General features: G+C 40.3%; 1 protein-coding gene across 12 annotated transcripts in view; it reads right to left on the reverse strand.

The window, feature by feature from the left end:
- The window catches only part of fbrsl1 (fibrosin-like 1), a 302,213-nt gene that overhangs the window by 112,991 nt on the left and 174,977 nt on the right, over positions 1-14,245 (reverse strand). For 11 of the 12 annotated variants that reach the window (XM_019885190.1, XM_019885189.1, XM_019885188.1 and 8 more), the window contains one exon: positions 9,390-9,419. The exons of the other annotated variant lie outside the window; for it this stretch is intronic. In XM_019885190.1, coding sequence (XP_019740749.1) covers positions 9,390-9,419 — 30 coding nt within the window. The remainder of the gene's footprint in view (positions 1-9,389; positions 9,420-14,245) is intronic. 12 annotated transcript variants of the gene reach the window in all.

Here is a 14,245-nt window from a genome sequence, read left to right on the forward strand (position 1 = left end):
AATTAAAGAAAAAAAAAGCCACACACTCAAGACTGTCTGAAATTGTTGGGCAGCATGCTACCAAAAGCAACATCTGCTATCTCGACCTTCCCCTGATGAAAGTATGCACGGAAGCTAGTCCCCCACCATCACCCCCTCCTTCATACACTCCCTTGTATCACCGTCTTCATTGTTTATGTCTTGTGACCTGTTGTAACTGTCATATGCTTGTGCAGGAGTTTTTTGCCTAACTCAAATTATCCTCAAAATGAGCATAGTTCGAGCGTGGTTTTTTTTCTCCCCCTCTCCCTCCCTTGTGGTTTCTTTCTGACTTCCGGGTTGAGTGAACACTGGCGCGTTTTGGCTGCCGCTGCTCAACCCGCATTGTTCTGTGTTTTTTGTTGTTGTAAAGTGTCCTTGGGTGTCTTGAAAGGCGCTTATAAATAAAATGTATATTATTATTATATATATATATATTTCCTGCAAAATGGCCACAAAAACTACAAAATTACGAGTCATGCATGTGGTGGTGCCTGTGCCAGGCAGTAATAGTTGCCCTGCTATTCGGAACGGAGGAGGTTCAACAGGGCTGCTGGGGTACATGTGTGTCACTAATGCAAGTACTACTGGACGACTACTACGACAACTACACTAAATTAGCGTGGTTGGAGTGAAAGTTGATCAATACTCTTAAGGGAGGGCCTATTTACAGTGTAAAACGAATTTTCGCACTAGAAATGAGATGTGTTTTAAGGTCTCCATATTTCGAAACAGATAAGTGTATCATTTTGTAAGAAACAAGGGAAGAGCAGAGTCACGTTCAAAGTGGAGCTGCCGACTAAAGAAAATGTGTAACGAGGTAACGAGGCTGCCCCACCCCTCCACACCCCTTCTTCACTCCACCATCTTCTCACTCCTTTTGCCGCCGTCTCATGCTCACTCTGTGTGGCTCATATTATTGGGACGTCCCTTGTTTGTAAATGTGCCAGGTTTTGTGCACCACTGCAGGCTGTCTATTATAAGCAGGCCTTTGGGGGCAGCGTTTCCATATGGTGCCACATATGGCGCTCAGCAGCATCAATTAATGTTGTTATAATGGTGATTTTTTTTTCATTTTTTTTCATTTTTTTTTATGAGCAATGCTTTCACTGCGTTGCTGTGTTCTCCACTTCTCACCATTTCTTCTTCCAGCCACTGCGGATTCTCCAAGCCGCCTTTCTATCTTTCTTTTACAACATCACGGAAGGAAGGTTAACACTATTTGCCAAAGTGTTGTTTTTCTCCAGCTGAGTTCAATTTAAAAAAAAATAAAAATTACGTGTCAGAGGCACCAGATTTCGAAAGACTTAAACCAGTGTGTCCCAGTGTGGGACAAATAAAGGATATCTTATCTTATCTTATCTTATCTTATCTTAATGTTCTCCACTTTCTTACAGCACGTTATGTGGTGATTTTAGGTCAGCACAGGGCCCATTAGTGTAAACATTTGGTGTGCATTTATGCACAAACAGTTTGTCGGTGCTACAAGATTCAGAATCAGTGAGTTTTTTTTTTTTTTTTTTTTAACCCTCAGTGCCTTTGGTGGAGGATCTGACAGGAAACTTAGCAAAAGGCTCAGCTTAAAAAGCTCACAGCCACACCAGACTTGTCAGCGACACCACAATTAGAGACAGATCACTGGCAGTTAGCGGCGAGAAACTGTGAGCAACTCTTTCGTTTGAGGAACACACTCAAAGCAAGGTTTTAAAACAATTTCAGATTTCTAATCACTCTCAGGATAAAAGGTCTTGCTGTGTGCGTTTGTCTCAGCGCAGGGAGCTTCCCGTGCCATTTCTCTGCCTCTGATTTTGAGTTTTTCTTTCTTTCTTTTTTTTTTTGTTCGTTCCTTTTCCAGCAGGCAAGCGAGCTGGCAGGCAGCACTGTTTGAAGGTGCAGTCAGAAGTGAGTGTGGGCCTGATGCTTTGTAGTAATATTTCCAGCAGCACAATCTCATTACTCTTTGACGTGGGAGATGCATGCAGGGGCGGATTGTCATTTCATGCTGTCAAAAGTTCCGTGAGGGAAAACGGCGATGGGAATAGAACTTCAATGACCTGTATGTTTCTGGCTCACTGAGACTGAATATATTAAGCCAAGTAACACACATTCAACGCAATGGGCCTGATGCTTGAGAATGCTTGTAAGCCTAACATTCAGTCCCCCAAGAATGAGGACTTTCTCACATCTGCTAACTCAGACAGCAGATCTATTTCACAGGCTCCTAAACTTGTCTGTGTGGCTCTGGGCCTAATTAACAAAGATCGGATCAAGTCAAACATGTGCAAGTCACGAGTAGTCTCAAGTCATAACTTTCAAGTCTGAAGCAAGTCCCAAGTGATATTGTCTTGGTCAAGTCATGTCACAGGATACCGAAAGTCAAGTCAAGGTCCAAATGATGTCATCTTATTAACACAGTCTTACCTGTATTATTCAGTCTTGTTAAAGGGAGATGAGCCACAAATGTCAAATAATTACACTGGACATCATTGACCAATTCATCTGACCTGTATGCATGTATAACACCTCTCAACAATCTGTACTCAAGCTCAACATCACTTCATAACACAACTTCATTAATCATAAAGTTTAATATCTACGTGTCAATCCAAATTTGATTTATGCTCCAAACAACTTCAGCTCGTTTTTTCTTCTTCCCCCAAAACTGACAGCAAAACAACAAGATGTATCTGTTAGCAGAATATCAAAATACGTAATTTTTTTTGTCTGTTGCCTTCTTAGTCTAATATGCCTCAAACATATGTCGAAGCAGCAACCTCTGTGAATGCAAAAGAGTGGGCTGACGCTAAGCGTGAAGAAATGCAGTCACGAAGAGACAATGTAACTTGACCTTAACCACTTTACCTGAGTCTATGCAATGAAATGCAATGCAATGAAAAAGAAGAGTGACGGAGCAGACGGCATGCTGTGTTGCATGAGGTTTCAGTCAAAAGAGGGGTGTTAACTATGATGAGAAATGTTCTCCTCAAGCCAGCATGACCATGATCAGGGAATTGGCACAGAAAGTGGCACAGAATGGCATATCTGATTACCCATCAGATCGGAGTAAACCAGCCTGTTTACATGCACCAATCAAGTGAGAGATTTTCATTGAACAGCTTGAGTGTTATGAAGTTCAATGTAAAGGTGACAAACTAGGGTGTTAACTGGGGAAATCCATGTATCGTCAACAAAAGTCACGACACAACTGAAACCAATGAATTGTATTAAATACAGTTTGTACAAAACTCAGCTGATCATTGTGTTGATAAATAAAGTTACCTACAAAGAACAAGAACACATATTCATATGGGTAGATTAACTGATTATTGCTGACAGTGATGATGTTGTATTGACCCGTTAAATAAATGCTTAATTCCAAGTTTTTGATGAAAGAAAGACCTGGGCCAACATTGGAAACAGTTTCTAGTTACCGACTTTGATCTAACCGGTGATTTTATGCAAGTATTGCATCACAAATATGTGTGTAAAATACAATTTTGATGCGGTGTACTGCAAGACAAGAGTTACCCATTGTGAACAAAAACTCGAATACAGCATTGATGGTCAAGAAATTAATGATGTAAGGAGTGTGTTGGTAGCTTTGTTTACAGTATCCGGCAACATGTACAAGGCCAGATCTGAGCTTTGTTGTGAGCAAAATGTTTCAGTATTTTACCAAACTTAACAATTGAACAATCATAAAATCAGTGCTTGGGAATTTGAAAGGTACGCAAAGCAAATAACTTTATTACTTCAGAAGATACAAAGACGAGAACCTAATCCATGCTGAAGAGTGACGCAAATTGGGCTGCTCATATTGGTGACCGTAAAAGCACAACAGGTTATTGTATCAGTTTAAACAAGCAAGGGTCATTCGTCTCATGGAAAACCAAAAGAAAACCTATAAATTACTATCAACCTGTAAAGCTTAGTAAATGGCTTTGGCTGTGACCATGCAAGAGAGCATGTACTTCAAATAGCTACTCTATTGTTTCATTATGAACAGATCTAATGTGTCGTCTATGAGGACAACCGGGGCACTATCGCCATGGCTAACAGCGCTTCAAACATGTGTACATTAATTGCTATTTTTATGAGGTCTTTGTCGAGCGGTAACCGGATCCACATGGTGTCCTGTCCAACCAATGAAATGGTTGCAGATGCTTTAATAAAGCCTGCAGCCAAAATGAAATCAAAGACTCTATGACCTTATCTTTGTTTACACAATATGAACTTTTTTTAAAATGCGAGCAAACGGGGGTGTTTATTGCTGTGATCTCATTTTGATATTTGTTTATATTTGTTTGTCCCCCTGTTGATTGTTTGTTGTCATGGCAACCTGGTAGCCTCTGTGACGTGGCCTCCACTGTCACGTAACCTAATGAATGAATGACTCATACGTGCAAAAATAAATATGCTGTACCCGTTGACGCGGGTGTTCTCACAAAGAGCAGAGACGTGTGTTGTCATGTTAAACGCTGTGCAAAAGTAGACTCTGCCAACAATTATTTATCTGAAGTCATCACAAACTGCAGTAACAACTCTCGTGTCTTGTTTGCCACAGTAAAAAGAATAAGACCTCCATTTTTACTGTCCTTAGAACTAAATTTGACATCTATGTGCAATGAGTTTGCAATATTTTTTTAAAGACAAAGTGTCAGGCAATCGAAATGCAATAATTTCTGTAAGACAAAAAAAACTACTCTGTAGCCAGCGAGACTTATTGAGCTGCCACATTTCACACCTGTCACTGGCAATAAATAAACAAACAAATAAATAAATAAAAATTGATCATCTGCAGTCTGAGTCCATCAATCTGCTGCCTTGATGAGTTACCCACTAAGTTTCTACAGTCCATGCTGACCAGTTTACTACCACAAATGACCAATCTAATCAATATGTCTGAAACATTTCCAAAGGTCTTAAAAGTTGCTCTCAATGACCATCTTTGAAAGCAGAAGCCACAGTACTGAACAACTACCGGCCCACATCAAGCGTGCCATTCTTACGCAAGGTCCAAGAAAAGTTGTTCAGCAACATCTTCCTGACTTTCTCCGGTCTAATCAGGCTTTGGGTTTCGCCACAGCACTGAAACAGTTCTGATCCACGTGACAAATGATATCCATCTAAACACAGATAAAGGCAAAGCCACAGTCTTACTTCTGACCTGAGTGCTGCCTTTGGCACAGTCGATCATGTGATCTCATTATAAAGGCTTTTGAACACTGGGTGGAAATTTTTGGTACTAATCTAAACTGGTTCAAGCCTCATCTTGAGGACAGGAAGTACTTTGTGGAAATCGGTCACTTTCTCAGAAAAAATGGTTATGATGTGGGGTTGTCCAAGGATGAAACTTGGGACCCCTTGTGTTTAATCTCTACATGCTTCAGTTCGGTCAGCTAAAATTCCGTGATGTGTCTAAGCACAAAACTTTTTAATACAGTTCAAAACATATGGGTAATATTGGACACAAACCTGAATTTTAACAGCCACATAACATCAATAACATCAGCAGATTTTTACCATCTAAAAATACAATCCCGATCAAAGGAATAGTGTCGAAACCTGAATTAACAAGACTAATCCAGCATGTTAGACCACTCTTATCAGCCTGCTCGCTGGGCTTTTTAAAAGAGCTACAAGGAAGCTGCAGTACATCAAGCATACACTTCAAAACAGGTCGGCTTGTGAACAAGCTTCTCATCCCAAAGTACATCTCTGACATCCTCGAGCCATATGAACCTCCTGGGGTTCTGAGAACCTCGGACAGTGGCCTCCTGCTGGTGCCCAGAGTCAGGGCCAAACATGGTGAAGCACTTTTATATCACAAAAATCTGGAACATTCTTCCATATGATGTGAGATGGACCCGAACTCGGAGATTGTTCAAATTCAGGCTGAAAAATCATTCTATACATCTGATAACATACTAGTTTATCTGCCCTCTTTGCTTTGAATTAGATCACTTAATCATTATTTCGGAATTTTTCTTTTATTTGCCTTCTTGTAATTTTTAGGTAGCTGTATTGCATTGTGCTCTACAAATAAACTTGCCTTTTTAACTGAAAATATATGCCGTTTTAAAAGCATTACCAGTTCGTCCACTCACTTGTTAACTTACCATTTCAAGCTTAATGTATTTCGATTAGCAAATTTTGGATCATTCATCCATCCATCCATTTCCTACACCTATCCCGAATGGGGTCGTGAGTGTGTTGTAACTTATCCAAGCTGATTTTTGGGCAAGAGGCAGAGTACATGGGCGGCAGCCAATGACAAACTTTGGATCATATGAATCTAACTTTAGTAAACTTCTGACTGAGTTAAAGAACAGCCAAAGGAATTTACCTGGCATAAAGAGTCATAAATGTCACAAAAAGTTCCATGTTGTCATATGGCTGTCCGTTTTACTCGTGGTTTTTCTCCCCCAAAAAGTTTGCAATCCTCTTGCTCAGGCCGACACGACAAAGCAGATCTGATATATTACCTTGGACCTAAACATAAAATCAACGACAATCAAGTCTACAATTCCTCATGTCTCAAGTCAAACCTCCAGTCTTTAACTCCCAAGGTCAAAGTCAACTCTCAAATGTTTTAGTTTTTGTTAAATCACAAGTGGGCGGCCCAGTGGTCCAGTGGTTAGCGCGCCGACCTCACAGTGCAGGGTTCGATTCCAGCTCCGGCCTTCCTGTGTTGAGTTTGCATGTTCTCCCCATGCCTGTGTGGCTTTTCTCCGGGCACTCCGGTTTCCTCTCATATTCCAAAAACATACATGGCAGGCTGATTGAACACTCTAAATTGTCCCTAGGTGTGAGTGTGAGCGTGGATGGTTGTTCTTCTCTGTGTGCCCTCTGATTGGCTGGCAACCGGTTCAGGGTGTCCCCCGCCTACTGCCTGAAGACGGCTGGGATACGCTCCAGCACCCCCCGCGACCCTTGTGAGGGTAAAGCGAATCGGAAAATGGATGGATGGATGGATGGATGGATGGATGTCATACTTTATTAAAACAGCGACCTGAGTCATCTCTGTGAACAAATCTTCACACAGCTTACTCAGCCATGCCTTCAGAAAACTCACGAGGAAAAAAAAAACATTTGCATGGGATAACTGGTCACCCCTACCTCCCCCCCCCCACCCAACATGAAAAAAACAACATGGGGTGTCTTTCGAGCTGGAATTCACATTGAATTCTTTCAATGCACTAAAAGCTGTACCCTGTTAAAGAAAGTGCCAGGCGCTGATTGAAGACCCTGGTTACCATGCAAACCCGAGCCTGTTGCTGGGGTGACTATCCCGAAGTGCTTCCTGGGTAATTTTCAAGGTCACTGGTTTGTGCACGCCTATGTGGTGCAGATGGGTCCACCCTCATTTAAAGCCCAGCAGGCGCTCTTTCATTATGCCCGGTGAATGGCCTCATTCATCCACTTCACCTCGATTGGTCACACTGAGTCTCTTTAGAGGGCCCGGGACAAACTTTTCTCTCATTCTACCTCCTGATCTTCTACGCACCACCCACCTTAGTCATGCTTAATTTTAGTTCTCGAGCATGTGGTGCTTGAAAATTTTGCCATAGACTTTTGGCAGCAAACTGTTCTAAATGGATTAATATATAACACAATTTTACAGGGAAGAAAACTGGAAATGTTTTGTTTTGGAGATGAAACATTTGCTCTTCAGTGGGTTTGGCAGCAATAGACGGATTCATTTCTTGGAAAACGTTCTTAGTTAATTAATAAATTTTCATCTTTGGAAAACACTGTAAAAAAATCAAAAGCTTCCAACTTTATGGGAACATTTTGGTGAAAGTTGGTTGAGAAAAAAACTTACTTGCATGCCCTGACCTCGACCCCATCAACCACCTTTTGGATGGAGAGGAAGGTACTTCAATTTCTACGTATAATCTACAGATAAATTTGTTCTATACATCAAACACATTCCTGAAGAGCCGTGGGTAGCAAACTTGCAATGCTTCAGGACTCAAATTACAGTTTGCTGTAGGGAATTTGACAGCAACAAATATTCTGTTTGGGGGTGGGGGGCACTGAGAACCCACATCTGGATGTTCAGCTGTATTTGAGCAATACATGCAGGATGACATGAAGGATCTTGCATTGAAACATCAAAATGATAAAGCGGGATAGAAGTCCTCCATCAAACATGTTCATTTCTTTCTTGAAATGTATTGTACAAATGAAGTTATTGAGATATTACTGGTACGGGTCCAACATTATTATTAATAAAGGTTTCTCGGGGTCACTGATGGAGTTTCTCATTCGCCTGATATTGTTGGGACCACGTTTCAGCATTATGGATAGGTGCCTCCATACTCGGTTAGAATAGTTAGGATTTTTCATTATGGTTAAGGATGGGTGGCATTCACACTCGTACCAATTCTGTTTCGATTCTCTCAACACTCAACAGTACCAATTCTTTTTTGCTTTTTTGTTTTTTTGTGGTGATAAATGTTAATCCCACCCTCAAAAAAAAAAAAAAATTCAATTGAACAATAATTTTTCTATGTATAAAATTTGACAAATGGGCCAGAGAGAATGGCGTAAAAATAAAGGAATAACATTTTACAATGAATGAAGTATAAACAATACATTAATATTCCAAAATACAAAGTGTGAAGCAAAGTTATTTGCTATAAATACCACAAGGCATCAAGGAACAAAGTTAAACAGTAATACAAGGAACAAAGATAAATTATTAGTATTATCTCCGTTCCTTGTGCAGTTGATTTTCAAGAACTCAAAGGCCGTCGCATACCGTGCCATGAGTTTGAACCCATATTGGGCTGAAATAGAACAAAACAATGACAGTTGGAAGAGGACGTGAATGAGAAGAATTGGGATCGAATTCAACATTTCATGTACACGACGCGGTACGTGATGCTTGCTAAATTTTGGCCAACAATGTTCACTATTTCCCCCATATGAAATTTCCTCCCCGCTCTCGATGTAGTTTTTCTTCAAAATATTCTCTTTGTGTCGCTGACTTCCTCCAAAGTCATCATGGAAATATTCCATTTGAGCTGAGCATCATTCTCCACCCCCTAATGTCCTATAACTGCAGCACTTAGCAAAGCCTGTGGGTCCACTATATTTTCCTTGCCTTTAAGTGAGTCCCAAGTTTGAGATGGTGCAAAGTGACTAATTGTCCTGAGTTGTTTGTATGCCAGGAATGAGACCCACTTTAACTGGTGAAAGGGCCCACAGATTTTTTTTTTCTTCTCCCACTCACCTCCTGGCTCACTATCTTTCTCCTTCTTGCAGCAGATTTACCCACGCTGCTTCTCAAACTACTGAGCTGTAAAATTGAGTGGAGGCAAGGCAAGATTCAAAATGAAACTTGGCACTGTGGACGCACTAACCTTGAGGAGGGTCACTGCTGCTGGCGTCACCTAAAGAGATGGAAACAAAATATCAGCCATTTTGGGTTGAACGAAAGGTAAATATGAGGACGATGGGAATGCCAGCGTTGAAGAAATTACTTGCGTATTCAACTTAAATCTATCTCTTCTTTTATTTATAATTTTATCGGTGGTTTTATTGTTTGCTCTTGGTTGTAAAGCGTCCTTGAGTGCTGTGAAAGGCGCTTCCAAATAAAATGTATTATTATTATTATTATTATCAAAAGAAATGGAAAATACAAATGGAAATCTTTGCTGATAAAAGAAAACGACAGCTTGACCAAGCCCATCTAAATTAGCACATGTGCAGTTGTGCACATACAGCACCGAGTACAACAAGAAAAGTCAATAGAATTGTGGTTTCATATTAGATCCATTCTTAAATGAAAACTCCCATGGTCATTTGGTTCCAAATTCTAGCCTAAGAATTGAAGGTAAAATAGTTTCGAATTAAACAATAGAAACAAATATTTGCTGGTGAAACGTACATTACATTCTTCACCAAAAATGGTGTACTGTCAAAACAGCCCCAATAAAACTAGCCATTGTAATGAAATCGAAGTGTGTACTGACCCTTGAATATAATGTGAACAATCAATTACTAGGAATCACAGACAGAGCTAAGGATTAGATGGGCTCAAATGGAGCATCGGTCCCACACACAATCATTTGCAGGAAAATTACTTCAGTAATGAAGAATCTTGGCCCATAAATCCTTGTGGCCTCACCTTCCTTCGCCGCCCAAGTCCCATTGGGAAGCTAGTAAAAAAAAAAACTCTTTAAAAAATTCATAGCGCAATTGTGCTCAAATCCCTCCCAGCAAGCACAATTATGGAACTTTCATCTCAATTGATTTATGTCCCCAGCTAGTAGAGGGAGGTGCATGGCTTCGAGACATGTGGGGCTCGAAAAGAGGAAGGCAAAAACGAGTGGTAAATCATTGTTTTTAAAAGGGACGGGCCAACGTATTCATCACTTTCAATCTGTGTGGTTTGTATCATGAATGACAGAGAGGTGCTTGCATGCAGGAGAAAGAGGGAAGGGAAAGGAGCAATTGGAAAATGAAAGGAGGGGGTGAGGACCCGAGACGGCAGGGAGATGCTAAGCGGAATTCCATTTGATTAATAACACTAATCAAATTATACAGTGTTCCTCTGTGTCCTGAAATCTGGGGCCATAATGTCCTCTAATGGCGAGGTTCATGGAGCTAAACTTCAGAGGGAAAACACGGCGCTGACTTCTGCACGCTTTAATGAAGGCAGTAAAACATCCATTTCCAGAAGCATGAAATGAAAGGCAAGATTGTAGATGCAGGCCGGTGGCTCAGCGACTGCATGGAAATGGAAGGCTGTTAACACAAAAGACAATGTGAGGCGGAGAAAGGGGAGAGAGAGGCCAAAGTCCTTGTAAAATAAATAAATAAATAAATAAATAAATAAATACAATTTAAAAAAAGGAAGAGAAAAGGGAAAGAATGCCAACAATAAGGGGACAGAACCAGAAAAAAAAAAATTATAAAGTGAGGTGCGGAACACAAGGCTGCTTGCTCAGATAGCTGATTAAAGATAAACCAGGAGACTTTACTGTCTGTTAGATTTTGTGTAGGCACAATGCATCACTATTTAGCTGCAGATGCACCTAACCACAACATTCTCCTTTCTCATGCATCACAATTCCACTCCACATCCCTTTGTGTTATCCCCTCTATCTTTCTAACCATCCATCCATCCATGCATCCAGCCATCCTCTTCATCCCTCCATCCATCATTTGTCTGCTGATGGCCTGTATACACAAGGACCCACTGTCACTTGTCTTTTGTCGACCCATCTATCACAATATCCAGTAAGCAACTTCGATTCCACCATGAATGAGGTGACATACAACAATAGTTCTCTGACACCGGCAAGTGGCTATTTGGAAGAGGTTTTCTGAACATTTCCAGGCATTATACCAAGTTGTGGTATAAAATCCAGTCGGGCCGAGCACAAAATACTTTATGTGTAGAGGTCAGAACCTCTCAGTACTGAAGCTACAATTCCATTATGATTCAGAGGGCTCTTAAAAATAACCACTAATACTTCAGTTGAGAATTATTAAAACAAAAAGGAAGAGGTGTATGAATTAGAATCAAACACAAAGACGGAGCACGCTTAGGGTTTGTTTGATAGTCTTCTCAAGCTACATGACTTTGTTGTTCATGATGGTCGCGCCGTTGGATTACCAGATAAATATCATTCTGTGTCTTGGACCGGGGTAAAACATCACACAACATGCCCATCACCAACCAAATCCTGCACAAGTGTTGCGTGCTTCCGTCAAGATTCAGTCCATCGGTGCAGGTCCGTCGGGGAGACGGGACAAGCAGTTGTCAAAGTCATATCGACCGAGGCATTATGTGCAATGTGCGTTATCTTTAATTTTAGAAAAGGAAAAAAAATGAAATGGAAAGAGAGTAAGGACCCATTCCTCATACTAATCATATCCGTTTTTACTGGACCGGGTTAATGTACTGTAAATGAGAAATTAGACACCTGAGATGACAAAGTTAGCCTGTTATGTTGTTGCAGTGCTTACCATAAATAGTTATGTACTTTTTTTTTTGTAATAACATGCACCTTTATTAACGCATTGCAAATCATTATTTATTACAGTTGCTCTCATTTTCAGTGTGAATGACAAAAAAAAAAAAAAATCTAATATCCTGGAGCTCTTCACTCAGACACTTGGTAGCTTGACTGTTTGTTGTGCATGTTGGAGAGAACACGTCCATATGCACTGTATTTTGAATGACGCAAAAAAAAAAAAAAAAGGTCATTGCAGATGGTATTTTATGACAATTAAGATGTATTCCTTATTCACACTGCAGAGCCACATTGACTGTACCGCGGGAACTACATTTCCAAGTTCCGCTTTTCTCTTTCCGGGAACATTAAGCAACCATATCACCCGAGCATCACTAAATTCGTTGCGCTACAAGTTGTTCATTACATCACAAAGAAATAGTCAGGTTTAATTTTTTTGTCATAATTTTTTATTAATGTCATAATTTCCACTGTGATTGACTACCGAGCAGTTTAACGGAGGGATGCACAATAACTATCGGACGGATAACTGTCAGAGAGATGTTGTGAAGAAATTCATTGGCCGGATATCAATTAAACTGGACCCATAACAAGAGACACTTAATATACACCAACATTGGTCTGGTTACCGCCAAGCCTCTGGTGCATGACAAAGCAGGTAAACATTTTTAGTACATAAAACTACCAATATTTTATTTATATTTGAAGACTCAAAGCTGTTAATATCATGACATGTGCATAGAGTTGAAATGGGTCCTCGAATCTTTCGGGTACCTCGATTTAAAAAAAAAAAAAAAACGTTTTTTTTCTGAGCAATTTTTTTCTCTGAGTCGGGTAACCAATTATTTGGTTTGAACCGTCACAAAAGTGTTGTGTTGGTTGCGAAACTCTCGTTCAAAAGAACAAATCTTTTGAGTGAACATGACTGAACGGATCACTTCCTGAAGCGATTCATTCTTATCTCAGTTCATTTCAGTCCAGCTCAGAGCTGAGATGCAGAGTCTGTCACTCACGCGTGAATCTTCCAAAGACCCATCAGAAGCCAGCGGAGGCGGGGGAGGTACTTCAGTGAACGTACTCCCATACAACTCATGAACAAGTTAGTGAAGCTACTGACATTCTCGTTCTCGTTCGGGCATTACCGACTCTCTAAGTCAGGGGTCGGCAACCCAAAATGTTGAAAGAGCCATATAGGACAAAAAAAAACACAAAAAACAAATATGTCTGGAGCCGCAAAAAAATAAAAGCCTTCTATAAAACTTACAATGAAGGAAACACATGCTGTATGTATGTAGGAGACTGGACTGTCTCAGAATTGTTTATGTTATCCATTCCTTTGTTTTGTGTTCACAAACGCCCCCAATGAATTTATTTTGTGATTTCCTCACTTGATTTTTTTGTTTTGGTGCATTATTTTCGCTGTTTTCTTAGTGTCAGTGAAGTGATTATTAATTTCCGTTTTTCGGAGGCTGTCTTTGAACGCCTCTCGAGTCAAACGAGAAGAGAGTAGGCACGGAGTCGGACGCAGACGTGTCTGTGTTTGTCGAGAGTGTTAAAAGCATAAATAAAGTGTATGTTTTAAAAAACCAACACCACAGCTCTCCTTTTTCGGAGCTGTAACATGTATCTACATCTATATGAGCCATATTAGCCTACTATCAAAATCTTTTTCCATTTTCAAACATTTTTTATAAAGCTCCAGGGAGCCACTAGATGTCGCTAAAGAGCCGCATGCGGCTCTGGAGCCACGTGTTGCCGACCCCCGCTCTAAGTGAACGTATGTGACTCGCAATTCGCCAAGGATGTAACAATGTTATCAATCAAAGAACCACCACTTGTTTCGTCCTCCTGATGATACACTTTCATTGGCAGTGTTATTACAGTTACCTTGACAAAGTGACTTAGTTAATCTACATGCTCTTAAAAAACAACTTAGTTACTTATTTGCATTTTTAACATTAACAGTTAAGAAGGGTGTTTGTTTTTCTTAAAAATACAATTAAGACAACCTTTTTGACTTTACGATTTTTCACGTAATATAAATTTGCAACTTGCTTTAAATAAATAGTAATATCAAAAGACAGCCTGTGTAGGCGTTCTTTCCATATTCCAAAAACATGCATGGCCGGTTAAACAACAAGATGCTGTCTGAACAGTATGCCTAACACGCGCACACACACGCACACACACACACACACACACACACACTCATACCTAAGCAAACACACACACAG

This window comes from Hippocampus comes, unplaced genomic scaffold (assembly GCF_001891065.2).
Source record: "Hippocampus comes isolate QL1 unplaced genomic scaffold, H_comes_QL1_v1.1 scaffold45, whole genome shotgun sequence".
In the NCBI taxonomy this organism is placed as follows: domain Eukaryota; kingdom Metazoa; phylum Chordata; class Actinopteri; order Syngnathiformes; family Syngnathidae; genus Hippocampus; species Hippocampus comes.